This window comes from Varroa jacobsoni, unplaced genomic scaffold (assembly GCF_002532875.2).
Source record: "Varroa jacobsoni isolate VJ856 unplaced genomic scaffold, vjacob_1.0 scaffold_1292, whole genome shotgun sequence".
Classification (NCBI taxonomy): domain Eukaryota; kingdom Metazoa; phylum Arthropoda; class Arachnida; order Mesostigmata; family Varroidae; genus Varroa; species Varroa jacobsoni.
In genome coordinates this window covers 95864-110058 of record NW_019214194.1, presented here as the reverse complement: position 1 = coordinate 110058, position 14195 = coordinate 95864, and the positions used below count along the sequence as shown (strand labels likewise).

At 40.2% G+C, this 14195-nt stretch overlaps 2 protein-coding genes across 10 annotated transcripts in view; one reads left to right on the top strand and one right to left on the bottom strand.

Moving 5' to 3' along the window:
- Positions 1-1027: 1027 nt before the first annotated feature.
- On the bottom strand, positions 1028-10047 carry LOC111268490 (transcription factor HES-2). Of its 2 annotated transcripts, none has more exons than XM_022847514.1 (2): positions 9881-10047; positions 1028-1907 (listed from the first exon to the last, which is right to left on the bottom strand). In XM_022847514.1, exons 1-2 carry the CDS (start codon positions 10007-10009, stop codon positions 1449-1451), a joined length of 588 nt encoding a protein of 195 aa, XP_022703249.1. In that variant the 5' UTR covers positions 10010-10047; the 3' UTR covers positions 1028-1448. The 2 variants fall into 2 exon arrangements, with proteins under 2 accessions (XP_022703249.1, XP_022703250.1); XM_022847515.2 differs by lacking the exon at positions 9881-10047 and adding an exon at positions 2040-3282.
- Positions 8574-14195, top strand: part of pod1 (coronin) — a 36267-nt gene continuing 30645 nt past the window's right edge. For 4 of the 8 annotated variants that reach the window (XR_015314237.1, XR_015314235.1, XR_015314236.1 and 1 more), the window contains exon 1: positions 8583-9488. The gene's annotated coding sequence lies outside the window, so the exon portion shown is untranslated. Of the gene's footprint in view, positions 9489-9983; positions 10065-13183; positions 13316-14195 lie in introns of those variants that run through there. The other 4 variants (XM_022847506.2, XR_015314238.1, XM_086971715.1 and 1 more) reach the window with 4 other exon arrangements.

The window sequence follows — 14195 nt, the reverse complement described above, 5'->3', positions numbered from 1 at the left end:
AGTGTGAAGAGAGTCACGTCAATTTTAACTAAAATCAAAAAGATCGCTTTTTTTCTATAGTTAATCAGATGATCGAGAGTACCCAGAAGAACAACAAAAGACATCAACAATTCCTAACTTAGAAAAGAGCTTTAGCTTATTTGCATAGAAGCCTTTTAGATGAATTAATGATAGTATGCGGTCAACTCATGCTACCTCTAGTCGGTCATTTAACGGAGTTCTTGTAGTAAAGTATAAGCTGAGATATAGTGCTGCCGACATTTTGGTTTGACGTGTGTTCTTTTAACTGACACTTATTAAAGAAGATGTACATTTAGAAAATCGTTTCACCAGGTGCTGTTGCAAGGTTCTACTACATATGATTAATCTTCAAATTTTTACTTTTTTGTGTCTCGGCATAACTTATCAGGTAGAATATCAAAAGCCTATTTACACCTGTGATCTCCTTCGAAATAGCTGTTGCAAGTCACAGTTTAATATTTGAAGGGTTTCTCCAGTTCAGCACTTGGTAGGTCCAATTTTGAAGGTATTTTTTATAATGATACCTAACCACTACGAAAGTGTGTGATCAAAATTATTATAAATGGTCGTTCGCTAGCGCTGATACGGCCAGCTTCTACGTGTTTTAGCTTGCATCGAAATCTTGGCATTTAAGGCAGCAAAAACCGGAGGGGTGTCATAACATATATGTATAGAGGATATCCAAAGCATTATGAGAGTTCAGCTGAGCATATTCATTGCATAGACCATTAGTTCTTCGACACGATTTGGCTGGACCAGTACTTTCATTGGGTTTACTTTTAGCTCGAGCTGAAATACGAATTCTGTCATCGTTTTTGCCCCTTTCATCGCCCCTGAAACAAAAGCTCTGTCCCACACTATAGACCGAGCTCAAGTGTTTGTGCGCTTGACAAAATACAAACTCTAGCGTAAGAGAAATCGCTAAGCTTCACTATGTTATTAGGTTATTTGTTATAAACAATAAACTAAAGCATGTATTGTACTTACTTGAAATTATGACAATACATTTACAACAATATATCATTTTTATTGAACACTAAGTTGAATTGTTTTTATCACAGCACATGACAAAGCTTTTTAAATCATCCTTTCTAATAACAAGACCTTAAAGGGAACCTAAACTACCACTCGGTAAAAAGCTGGATCTTTTGTAATACTGCTACACTTTTTAGTATTATAATATCTAAACACCAGGCGTCTATATAACAGGTAAGGGTGGAACGGTTTGTGCATGAGATTAAGGTTTATGACGATTGAATTTGAACTGCGAGTAGCCGTTGTTCTTAACAGTATTTGGCCAGACACAATCAACTTGTAAGAAATATCTCAATTGTACCAGAGCAATGCTGGAAGCACGTTTGTATTCCATCGTTCCCTGAAGTACTCATTTCCAAGCCGTCATATGAGTTACACTCCTGAATAGCTATTTACCAGGGCCTCCACATGTTGGCAGCACCAGGAACGACTTGGATGGCTTCCTTCCTGTCTTCGTCGCTTTCTTCTCCTGAGGAGTCAGATCTGCGGTGACGGACTTTTCGCCTTTTCCCCAAACAGCCATTAGGTGGGATGGTATTTTTCTCCGCACATTGACGTTGTTCAGGCAATTGGAAGGCCTCACAAATAGGTGACGGTGGTTCAGGTGATGATGAAATGTACAATGATGATTCTTGACGGCTGGTTTCAGGCCCTGCTCCGCAGTCCACGTGTTTCTCGTGCAGGAAGCGCACCGTTAACTCTAAGATGTCAGCTTTTTCAACACGTTTACATGACCCTTCTGGGTCAAGTTTCTTGTCACGAATCCCAGAGTCCAAAAGGAACTTGCGTAGCTCTCCGAGGCTCCGGTTGATACGGGCACGACGCTTCTTTTCCATAAGAGGCTTTAGCACCTATATAGAAAGTAACGGGTTCTATTTGTTAGGCAACGTCGGTAAATGTTAGTAACTTTTTATAGACGACAGCAAAAACCTGTCATCATATTGTGTGTCTACTTTAAAGAAGAACTACATTAAAAGGCCTACCTTCCTAGCTTCTATGACTTTATCATAAGCCGTCTTTTGATCAAGAGGATATTCATATTCCATTTTGACGTGCTCTATGCTGGAAGGTCAAGTTATCTAATGACAGAGACGGTGTCAGAGTCGAGGTCTTGAGTCCCTTAAAATGGGAGAGGAGATCGCCGCGAGCTCTCGCCCTCGCAAGGTTCTGCGACAAGGAGCAGTCATCTTCTGTTCGTTTGATCCTTTAGAACGATCCTCTCCTTCTTAGGCACGACGCCCTCTTCTGGCGACAGTTTACACGACCAAGAATAAGATGTCTACCGTTCGGCCTGCTTTGAGCTGACGTATTCACCAGCAATTGGTACTTGAAGTCCATAGAAATAAACTGATGTAACGCGCATTGAGATGCAATCGGTCAGCACGACCAAGATAATGCCAGAGGTGGTGAGGTAGCACCATTTATCTTAGCTCCACTTGAACAGTAGTTATACTTTTGTAGCATTATTCGCCATTTTCTTTGCTCTTCGGCCTTTGACGGTGGTGATCGTATGCTTCACAATGGATGAACGCGACGCTCCGTTGTGACTCCGTTGCTCGCTCAGAATCGTGTGAAGAAAAAAGAATGACCGGAGAAGCACAAACTAAGAATACATGAAGCGGGCTAGAGTCTATCACTCGCAAAGTCTGCTGGGGCCAAGTGCATAACCAACAGGCTGTGATAAGTTGAGTAACAATCAGAAAAGAAATCACATCGGAAATGTCACCACAGTGAAAACAACTGACAACAAACACTCGCCTGAGAATTCGACGAGAGCAAAATCGGAATTTTGAAATTGCGACGAGTACGAACGACGTCAAGACGAACCAAGCCTTCGTTAGAACTAAAAATGCTAAGCGAGATGAATAACTACTATCCGTCAGAGACACCCCCTTGATAGAAACTCCTCCGATGAAGGTAGGAGGTGTCACAGAATTGATGTACATAGTATGCTTACTAAATGTAAACGCTCTCTTATAGTCTGTTCACAGTAATTTGCAGGAAGGCAGAAGGAGCCGGTACAGATTAAAGGGAACTTCACGTCAAACCTCGTTGAGCACTTAAGGCAGGAAGTCATAGTTGGGATTTAGATACTTGACAGAAGGTAAAGAACATTACTAGTATGGGCATTCTAGTACTAAAAAATATAATGCCTTACATAACCCAAGCGGAATATTTGGGCTGGTAGATTTCTCTAATGTAAGTAACAAAATTCAAAGTTGGCATAATCATCAGATTCAAAATAAAGATAGACTTAATGAAAGAAGTTGTAAGTGCCTTAATTTGATAAGTTAGAATAATCAAAGGGTGTTCAATCAGCGCCTGTATATCGTTTCAGTCGTAGAATCGTATTTGATTGAAAACTGTCGATGGCGGCGAATCTCAATTCATTTTGGTTTCGAATGCAGGCAAACATTTTCAGATCGTATATATATATATATATATATAATTGTGAATTACCTGATTGTACTATTATTTATTTGTGACATATATATATAGGCTTAACTTTTTTGGTAAATTCATAAGGAAATAACCTGTTCACCCCCGAAAGGCTCACTAGAATTATATTGAGTGGCTATGCATGAAGAGATAATTGCGCCAGCATATTGATAGAAGCTTTCAGCTAGAAATGCGTGACTGATATTGTTGAAGGCCAGCTGACCCCTGAAGTGTATGACGTGGATAGCTCCTCAATACTTTGACCTTAAATGAACAAAGCATACACTTATTTTACTAGGATCATGAACATGAATAGTTCTATTATCACAGGGGGCGCTGTAGATGGATGTGCGTATGATACGCCAACCAAAAGTAAACACACATTTTCAGGTTGAGGTAACTAGCTTCTTAGTTATTACCACAACTGAAATATTTTAAGAAAAATTTCTATTTTTTTTTTTCTCGTTTAACTTAATTGTAAACAGTTTTAGTTATTGAGTTTTGACTGGTACATGAGTGCCTATTGTTGGTACGATATGTTTGTTATACAGCTAGTGTCGCTACTTGCTACATAGAGCAGTTCTAATAAATGACGAATAATTACTTCTGAGTATCTAGTTCAGAGCTGGATCGCAGGATTCCATAAAATTAAAACTAAAGAAGCCTCCGAAGCGGCAGTAATATATAGTGCCTATAAAAAGCATGTTATTTTATTTGACGACTATCATTGTTTCTACTTAATGAGTGAACTGCCATAACGATACGAGATAAAGCTTGAAAGCCTTGCACTATAATGCCGGCGACATACTTGCTAGGCTAGGTCTTTCAAGGCAAGGGCTTTCATGTTTAAATTTAAAAGCTAGTAATTTGGCAAAAGTTTATGTTACGATTTATCTGTTTGTGGTTCTGAAGAACACAGTTATTAAGTGAGAAAACTGACGACTATATATTAAGGGTTCGTATCGTTGCCGGTCCCAAATCGCTTTTTTGAGCGCAAAAAGTACTCGATGACATTGATAGGAGTGTGGTGCATCAATCAATCTTTAAATTTTTCATTCAACATATCCCCTTCGTAAGCGTCTATCTCAAAGTTAAAGTCCATCGCTTAGATGCATTGCTGTTATGTATATAGTAAGATATGACCCAGTAAAGCTGAAAAGAACATTTGTGCCTGTGCCTTTATCATAGAAAACGGGTGTAAGCACAACGATGTCACAGAACATGTAACTACTACTGAGGCTGTAATCGATCATTGCGATCAATGGAGATACGACAACGAGCAAATAGTTATATTGTTGTTCTTGTTTTTATGATCAATGTTTTCGAATAGTAAATTTTTAGCTATCGCAAATAGCGCTACTGGTACTCCTATGAAAACTAATTCTACAACGTCTATCTGCTTTCCTCATTTACATATTCACATTAGAGCTAAGATCACATTGCTTGTGATGTTACGGAATTATGCGTATGCATTTATGAACTAGCTCTGATTTGATAACGGTAAGCAAAGATGTGACGAATCGTTTACTGTACTCTTCGGAGCTATTCGCAGACCACCCAGTTTTGCAAAGTGACAGTCTTATCAAGGAAGTTGCTGGATGATGTTCGAAGATTAAACTTTTTTCGTTCGAGGCTTAAATACAGTAGAAGTGGTACTAAGGTGTCGCTATGTAATAGAATGCAGTCCTCTACGAAGTTACAACGACTTCGCGAATCTGTCTAGCTGCTTGAATGCTACTGACATTTTTTGCTTTCTTCGAGTGTCAAGTAACTTATTATTAGTGATGAGTGGGCGATGACAGCACACCTAACTTGGACACCTTATGACGTCCAACTGTAGAATACATCAAATGGCTGAACTATAGTTCGTTAACAAGACTCCCACTTTGTAATTGATATCATAGACCAGATATAACCGGATATTTTTGCCATGTGCTGTTCAGCGGAAAAGATATCTTCTGCTAAAGACTGTATTTAAATCTATTCTCTCCACAGCCGCACTCAGAAGAAGCCAGAGATGGTATAATCTGTTAACCTCACGTCCTCGAAATGTTTCGGTTAACAAGCGGTTTGTCTGTTTAGAAGAAATTATCGAACTACGACGATTGCGCAGAAAAATTAGCGACTCAATATATTTAAATGTAACAAGAACACCATCTGCGGTTAAAAGGAAAATAGCCAAACAAAGGTTTAGGTCACGTACGACCTTAAAGCATTGCTTCGAAACGAAAATCACCTGATTGATTACCTAATTCCACCGCCATTATAACATTGGGCCAATATTATACCAACTTCATACTGTATAGCACTGAAGCTCTTTAGAGGCAATTACGTTATACAAATAATTCTTTTCAAGACTGGTATTTCGGGAGTTCCTGCGGTCAAATAGGAAAAGCTACGTCTGTAATTGAAGTAATATTTCGATGACAATAACACGTTATTGGAAACGTATAGTCGTGGTATAAGCACGATACCTTAAGAAACACTAGAAAAAGACGTATATAATGAGATATCTTCTGCAACAGGCAAATCAAAAAGAGTTCTTTGAAAACTGTCTTGGAGCAGCAAACTGGCTAACGATGACGACGATACCACTGTGGTCATCATCTTTCAATTATCCGTATAAGAACTTAACTTGAAATTGTTACGGAATCCCGTTTTTGCGTGTCATACCATGATTCAACAATTTTTTTTTTCTTCACAAATGACAAATAAATAACATAAAATTAATATAAGCGTTTTAAAATATCTTTGGCAATTTTTCGTAAACGAACTTGTCTGGCTATCTGTTCTTACACGCCGGCTAACGCTAAGGTTTTCCTGAATGAGGAAGACCTCGATATCTCCTGCACAATCCCAGAAATAATCTTGAATTAAAAAAAAGATTACTTTTTCTTGTACAGTTATCTAAATAAAGTTTTAAAATAAATACATATCTGGTCGATATTTTGTTTTTTTAGCACAATCGACGACCGTTTTTGAAGCTTCTTTGAAAGTTCACAGTAAAATAGAGATTCCATCCGTCTGAGTCCGAATTCTAAAGGTACATTGTCAACGAGTAATGCTTTTAACTTGAGCAAAACTTACAAAAAGGCTGTGCAAATGTCGAAATATTTAAAACATTTAAATATTTTTTTTAAATAATTTTTTAAAATATTTAAAAATGAAAGTTTATATTATAAAACAGACGCTATTATAGCTGCTATTGTAGTTTAGTAAGCCTTGAATGCTGCAATCGGTGTTCAGTCCGAATTTAAAAACTTACAATTAACTAAACAATCGTTAACATGGAGCCAATTCACTTATACTCTTGCTGATGAGTATTGCTACTACATGATTCTACATGTAACTTTTGGAGCGAAATCTGTTATTTACCCTGCTGAAATTTCGCTTGGGCATCCTCCAAAAAAGATGATACACGTGCCCCATCGCAACAAGATCCGGTGCTTGTTGGTTATGCCCCGATGAGTTGGTCAACTTAAGAAGTAGTTAAAAGGTGCTCCCTATATTGCAAAATTTCCTAAGGAGAATCCTATCTCAAGAATTACTGTCATTTTTTGTACATTAGCCATGAACGGCCCTGCGAGTTGGAACAAAGCTATCGTCGCCGTGATGGAGAATCTTGTTTATTAGTAATAAGGGTGCATATTATATCTTTCTGAGTACCGCGGTAAAGAGATCGGATAATATTATACTGTAAAGTAGCAGCGGATATATGGGATCAAAAACATCAGGTAACCGCAGATAATTAAAAGTAAATTTACCACTATCAGTCAATTAGACCGTTTGCAAAATTTAGAGTTCATATATTTAAGAGTTATCACATTGCCATCGAAACGATATCGAAAAATATATAAAGATTGAAAATAAAAAAAGATTAATTTTTATTAAGGATTGGCCATTTTGACTGGACTTGATAGATCTAGTGTTTTGCAAAAATTTAGATTTAGAGAATTAATTTGGTAATCTATTCCTTCGCTTGACTACGAAGATATGGCGTTTGAAAAATAGTTGTTTTCAGTTGGCGTATTTGCATTCCCCTCCCAAAAGAAACATTTGAGCATATAATACAAGTGGTTCATTATTCCACGCGTTTATTTGTTCTTTACTTTTTTTTTCCATTTTTCGACCAAAATACGTTAAGTCTAAATCCCACAACATCACACAACAAGTTTGGACATCTTGCGTTACACTCTGATGGAGGACACGAGTGCCAATCTTTACCTACCAAAATGGAACAAAGACGCAATGTGAAATCGGATAAATTATGTTCAAATTGTAAATCCGTCTAAACGTGGCCATTTATAGACGGTGAAAAATAGTACTTTGTACCCAGAAAAGATGTCAATGTTCGCTACCCGATTCTCAATCTTGCTCTTTGGAACGTGCCAAACTGTATCATCATTTGATAAAACCGGCGTCTGCTTCAAATTATTCACTCATGGTCTTTTCCGCCGTTTTGCGCTTTCGAGGCTAGCAGACGCCACTCTGAGCAAACTAGATCGAATCTGTTCCCCTCTCCTAGAAAATAGCGTTGCTTTCGTCTGACTCAAGCCTGTGGATAACCGATTGTACGCATTTATTCTGACCCATTTTCTATCAGATATTGAATAAAGCTATTATGCATAACGTTGTAACAATGGTTTATCTCTTTCAAAAGAGACAGACAGAAACGTATAGCTACCGCTAGCCGGTATTTTCGTCAAATTACGGACTGAGCAGGGTGACAGCTTTTCTTCTCCCTGTAATTATCCGTTTCTTCAGTGCGTTGTTAGTTCAAGTTTAGCAGAGGCGCCGGTGGCGGTACCAATTGGTACTGTGGCTGCGCGTTTGTTTGTTAGCGGCGGTAGCTATAACAGGCGACACCCCCAGTTCACCCTCTCGCTCCTTTCCTTTGGCGGCCAGCCCAACAACATACAACAGACGAGCGTCTGTCCCGCCGTGTGCCGTTTCTCTCTCGCTTTGACTATGGTTGTGTAAGGCTATGACTCTGTATCATAGTATACGTTTGTGTGTATGTGCCTGTGTGTGTGTGTGTGCGCGCGTCTGTGTGCATTAGAGCTTGTACGCTGTCGTGGCTTGCTAGTTATGACTATGATGCCCTGTGCGGGCGTCGGCGAGTGCGTTTCAAACAAACTGACACACAGACTGGCAAATAGACAGACGAGTACATTGTCAATGTGTTGTTGAACTACAATTGCTGTCATCGGTGCGTTTCGTATGCTGTGCTGTGCTGCGCTTTGGCGGGCTGTGCCTCTCCCGTGCGATGCTGCTGCTGCTGCCGTGGTTACTACCGCCAGTAGTGCTGCAGCAGCGGCGGCGGCGACGGCGGCGAGTGTTTGAGAGTGGGTCGTGTGCGTACTGTTGCTAGTGGGTCGGTGTTCCCGTGTCCATGTAGTAGTTGTCATCAGCGGTGGTGATTGTTTCTGGTGACGGAGGTGTTGGCCAGAGCAACCGCGTTTGCCGCGGTCCGGTCCCATTGGTTTGAGAGCGTGCAAAATAGAAACAAAGCGCGTACGACAGACTCTCTGAGAAAGAGTCGAGCGCACTCATACTATTCGTACTAGACCCCTAACAACAGCCAAAGAAATAACAACAACAACAGTGTTCAAATGTGTGCATGAGTGAGTGCGGCTGGATGGATGTGTGCGCGTATGGCCGTTTAAGATTATTGTAACGACGACGGCGGCGGCGGCAACAACGACGGCACCGAACAACCGAATCCAGACAGTAGCGCCAGCAGCAAACGATTCGATCAATCGAATCGTCCATCGCGGCGTTATCCACCACCGGCAAACACTTAAAACAAAACTGTGCTTAGAGTTACCTCGTTAAAATCTGACCCTATGTGAAACGGTACTGCTCGTTCCGGAACTGAATATTTCTCTGTTTCTGTCATCCTAAAGGCCGGCTCCAAGACACCTTAACTTCTACTACCTCGAATAACGCTTACCGGATTCGCAAACTACGTCGAAAAAAAAAAGGACCACGACGTAAGTACTGATCCGTTTGCTTTGTAGTGTTAGTACAGTATCAGCAGTACTTAATAAGTCTAACGAGCATAGTAGCGACCACTGATGCTCAGGGAATAACGACAACGGCATACACTCACACACATAACAAACGCACACGAAGAGTAGTTGAGAATAGCCCGCGTCGTTGTTCACCCACCGCCCGCGGGAACAACGCCCATCATCAGCTGAGCAGCGCGATACCAGGTACCGCGTACTGGCTACTATCTATCTAGCTAGCTAACAAGAGGATATTACTGAAGTAGTATTAACCATAACGGCAGTCGTCATACTCATGCATATTAACTACTAATACGGTGTTTTGATGGTATAATAAGACGCCACTGCGCACCTAAAAGAGCAACTCAACTTACTGGAAGTGGCCTAGTCTGAGCCTCAGTACGAACCAATGTGTTCCCGGGGCAAACTGAAGCTTCCAACTGATGGAACTCACTCCAGTTCGCATGGCTCGTGCAAGAAAGCCCTTTAGTGCGCCCTGTCATTGTTTACTGTCTGAAAATGTGAAGGCAAATCGTGTACGTTCCGCAGACACTCGACGTATGTATATACATTTGTTATCTTTCTTGGCATGAGGGGAACATGTGCTATGTGCAGAAATGATAGCATATAATGACTTATCATTGGGCAGATTGCTCGACTATCGCTCCTGATGTTTTTTTGATCTGAAATCTGATAATATTTAGATTAGTTAACGATCGTTCTGACGCGATTACGAAATCAGATAAGCGGTCGTACACCGCAAAGGTTGGCCTTCGACTCTCTCTTCTGCTTCTCCTGAGCGATACACGTGTAAATTTATGGGAATGTAGAGTTGGAATCTATTTCGGAGAACGGTGGCGCCTGCAGCGATAGTCCGGCGCCTAAAATAGCTTCAGGATAATGACTAGATGCAGGAAAGCGTCAACTGTTAGCCGCCAAAGAGGCAACTTTAACTTGCATGTTCCCCTATGAAATCGTTGGGACATCAAGAAGATGCCGAGTACCGTCTGGAATAGTCTCGTTTATGTCCTACAGTTAAACATTCCGAACAGATACACTACGTACCATATACCACTAAATTTCTGCGCTGAACTGTTTATGGGTTGTTTCATAAAACATCGTTATCATTTTTTTTTATCATTAGAATTTCTTTTTTCTTCGTTTTTATGCTACATTCAAGTAATTTAATGGCTGATTTCTTATGCAACTCGATAATAGCATATGTTAGATTTTTTTGTAACGCGCTATTGTGTAATAGCGACCTGCGTCCTGAGGTGAATCTTGACAGGTTACAGCATAGCCTGTCGCTGATGAACACAGTGACTTCTTGGCCTAATTGGCTCGTCTACAATACGTACTAGCGTTAGCGATACCCACATGAGCTTTGGACGGCAAACCTACTCGTTCATCTATGGTAGAGCTTTAATTGCAAATGATTGATCAGCAGGACGTCATCGGTTGCCGTTAACGTGTACGACATACCTAAGATGGCGGTGTCCAAAAAGACTGCTAGAATTAACGCCAAATTCGTCAAAAATGTAAATTAGTGTTTGTGGGGAGTTGTGAAATCAGTTTTTTTCCGAATCACTGTTATCCATTCGGTTTGGCGATAGTCGCTGTCAATGCCCGTTCTTAGTCGTCGTATGCAAATCTAAGGTTGTAATGCGCCGACGTTGGTGCCACAGCCCGACCCAAATATAAAATTTTACAGAGCTGACGATAGCTCGGCTAAGGCACCCCAGAGGACAGACACCGCTGAACCACACGTGAACTATGCTCACATGAACGAAAATTACCATAATTCAACACTAACATCAAAGTTTTTTTATTCCGGTTGTTGTGGCTTTGCGAGCAACCCATGTCAATCTACATGCGCTTCAATCTTCCAACAGAGTCAATGTTCCTTTTCTAGTCGATGGTCTTGACTATGATTTTACAATTGGTAACTCATTTCATGACGATTAACAGTACAAGTACTACCTGAACTTTGGTTAGTCGTATCCTTACTTTATTCGCGTATATAAAATTTGCTAAGCTCTTTTGTCTAGTTCGCAATCCAATACTTGCAGCGAAGTGTCGCTTAGATGAGTCTCAATATCTTTCAACTGATACGGTAGTTAAAAGAAACGCTCATCAGTTATCAAACAATGCTCGGATCTGCCAACCGCGAAGAGTTTGGGAGTGCGCAATCACGCATAGTGGAATATACGCGTATGGTGTGAAACGATTATTACCTATAGGAAATACTACAGAGCACGTAAAAGTTGTACTCAAAAGGAAGGATTTCGCTTCATCCTAGCTTTGACGCACGTAAATTAACCTGGCACCGCGCTCTGCAGTGTAATTTCTCCTCTAAACGGTCAGAGCTTCTATATATAGATTGCCTTTAATAAAACTGTAAGCTATGTTGTAACTAATCTTGCCTTGCAAGCTTTTTAAACACGCGTAAAGGAAAAAAGCAAGCTTCACCCCATTCATTTAGTTAGCTAAGAGTCCTATAGGTCTAATCCTTAATATGCACGTGACCCGTGAGTTTCGCTCCTTAAATCGAGCGCAAAAATGATTTAAACACAGCTTTTGCATAAATTATCTAAACTATTTGGTCTAATTTCTATCGCATTAGAATTACTTTGTGGTGGTGTTTCTTGACATTGGTATGGATATCGATACGATGAGTACGAGTGACCTTGAATTGGCTATTTAGGTTAAGTAGGTTAATAATAATGAGTTGAACACGTTCGCGCCAAGTCTAGAAGCTGGAACGAATAAGCAAAGCCTCAACGCTTTAATAAGCGTACCTATAGCGCGCTATTTACCGTTTTACATATTTATATTAGATTAAGGAGTACATGCATTAAATTTACGATTGAGAAATGGCAAAATTGTTATTGTCGAATGCACAAAGCAACGGGTGGTAGGCGTCGGTCAGACAAGTGTTATTTTCTGAAAGCAAGCAACGATGCAGGTGTGGCACAGGTTTGCGATGAAAGCTTGTGCCACAGTTGGTAAAGAGAACCTTTTTTTAGTAGAATGCGTAACGCCCCACTAAAATTTGGGCAAGTAGTCTCGTTCACCGATGACTTCAAAACTTTTCATTCAAACAAACTGTGCCACAAACGTGTCGAAGCTTGCTCTGGTGTCTCAGTGCCTGTAAAATTCATCGATATGTGCACTGAATGATGTTGTGTGGCACCAGGTTATTGAGGGGCTAAAGGAAGAAAACGCATGTATGCCCGGACAAGATTATAGTTCGTGTACATAGGACCGTTGGTTTATTTCCGCAGTACACAAGGCGGCTAGTATTTCACTGTAGGGTTTGTCTAAAACCGCAAAAAGGTACGAACACAGGCTTTTATAAATATAACGTTCTCTAAACAACTTTTGAAATGGCCGTAGATAGCAGTGAGCGATCCTAGTTTTGCCTTCCGATACCATGACTGCCGAAGTCACAATCAGTTAAGCAAAAATTTATGTAGTAGTTGCTAGGGCTGGAGTCACTTCCGGCTACTTGTTATTTTATGAAAAAAAAAACATCTAGTTTTATATTGCTTATTATGCCCCTTATACAATTCAGCCTCTTTACACATTTCGTTGTTTTAAACGATAGCATTTCGAATAATATTAATAGTTCTCCTATTATGTAATAAGAGCGATCTTTGCGTTTTACCTTTTCCTAGGGCGGCGGCGGCGGCGGCGGCGGCGGCGGCGGCGGCAGCGACAGCGATTTCCACATGCATATGTGTATATGGGAATACAAACACCTATACTTACAACATCGTGCATATTTGATGCATGCGTTTTGTTTATTTGTACGTAAGCATTTTGGGCTGCAGTGTGTATCAGGAGCACTACTGCTGCATGACTACTACACGGGTGATGCTGAATCTAGCCGTAAATATCTGGCGTGCCGCTCATCCGGTACGATAGCGTGCGATATAAAGCTCTTATCTTGTGGGTTTTGATCGTTTCGCTCTGACTCATAATCCTGTATCCTGCTATTTAGGGATAATGGTCACTTCTCTCGGAGATCCTTTACGATTTATAGCTATTGGTTATTTTTGCCGGGAGACATCGTGCATCATAAATATATACACAAATACACACATACACAGTAAGTAACGCGTTCGTTGTGTCGCGGCCAGAGAACTATGTTTGTTCTTATACTGCAATATAAAACGGCTCGTTATATAATGTTTAGTCGCCACTGAATTTTCGATGCTTGAGCTGTCCAGCGGTCAATAAGTGCGTCTGATATCGTTAGCTGCTAGACACTTATGAACACCGGAGGAGCAGGGCTGAATTTGCTATTTGGAAACTCCTTTGTGTAGGAATCTTAGTGATGTTTTATGAGTGCTACTCTTCTACTAGTTTTTCTTTTGAATCATATGTACGGACGAAATGTTTTCCTATCGAAGTATTTTGCTCCATTGAACGACGTGTCTCAAATAAGTGTGCTGTAATGTTTACCTTTTGAACATGGTTCAATGTTGAGTTTAGCAAGATAGATTTCACTAATTTTTCGCGCGACAAGTTTTCGTGAGGTTCTTTTTGCTTAAACTAAATGTTAACAAAGTACTTTTGCAGAATTGTCAAATCGATAATGTTATATAGTTCTGCTTTAAAATTTTAATCTAGCTTGCAACTATCGAAACCATTAAAAGCATGATTCAAATACTTGGAGAATAAATT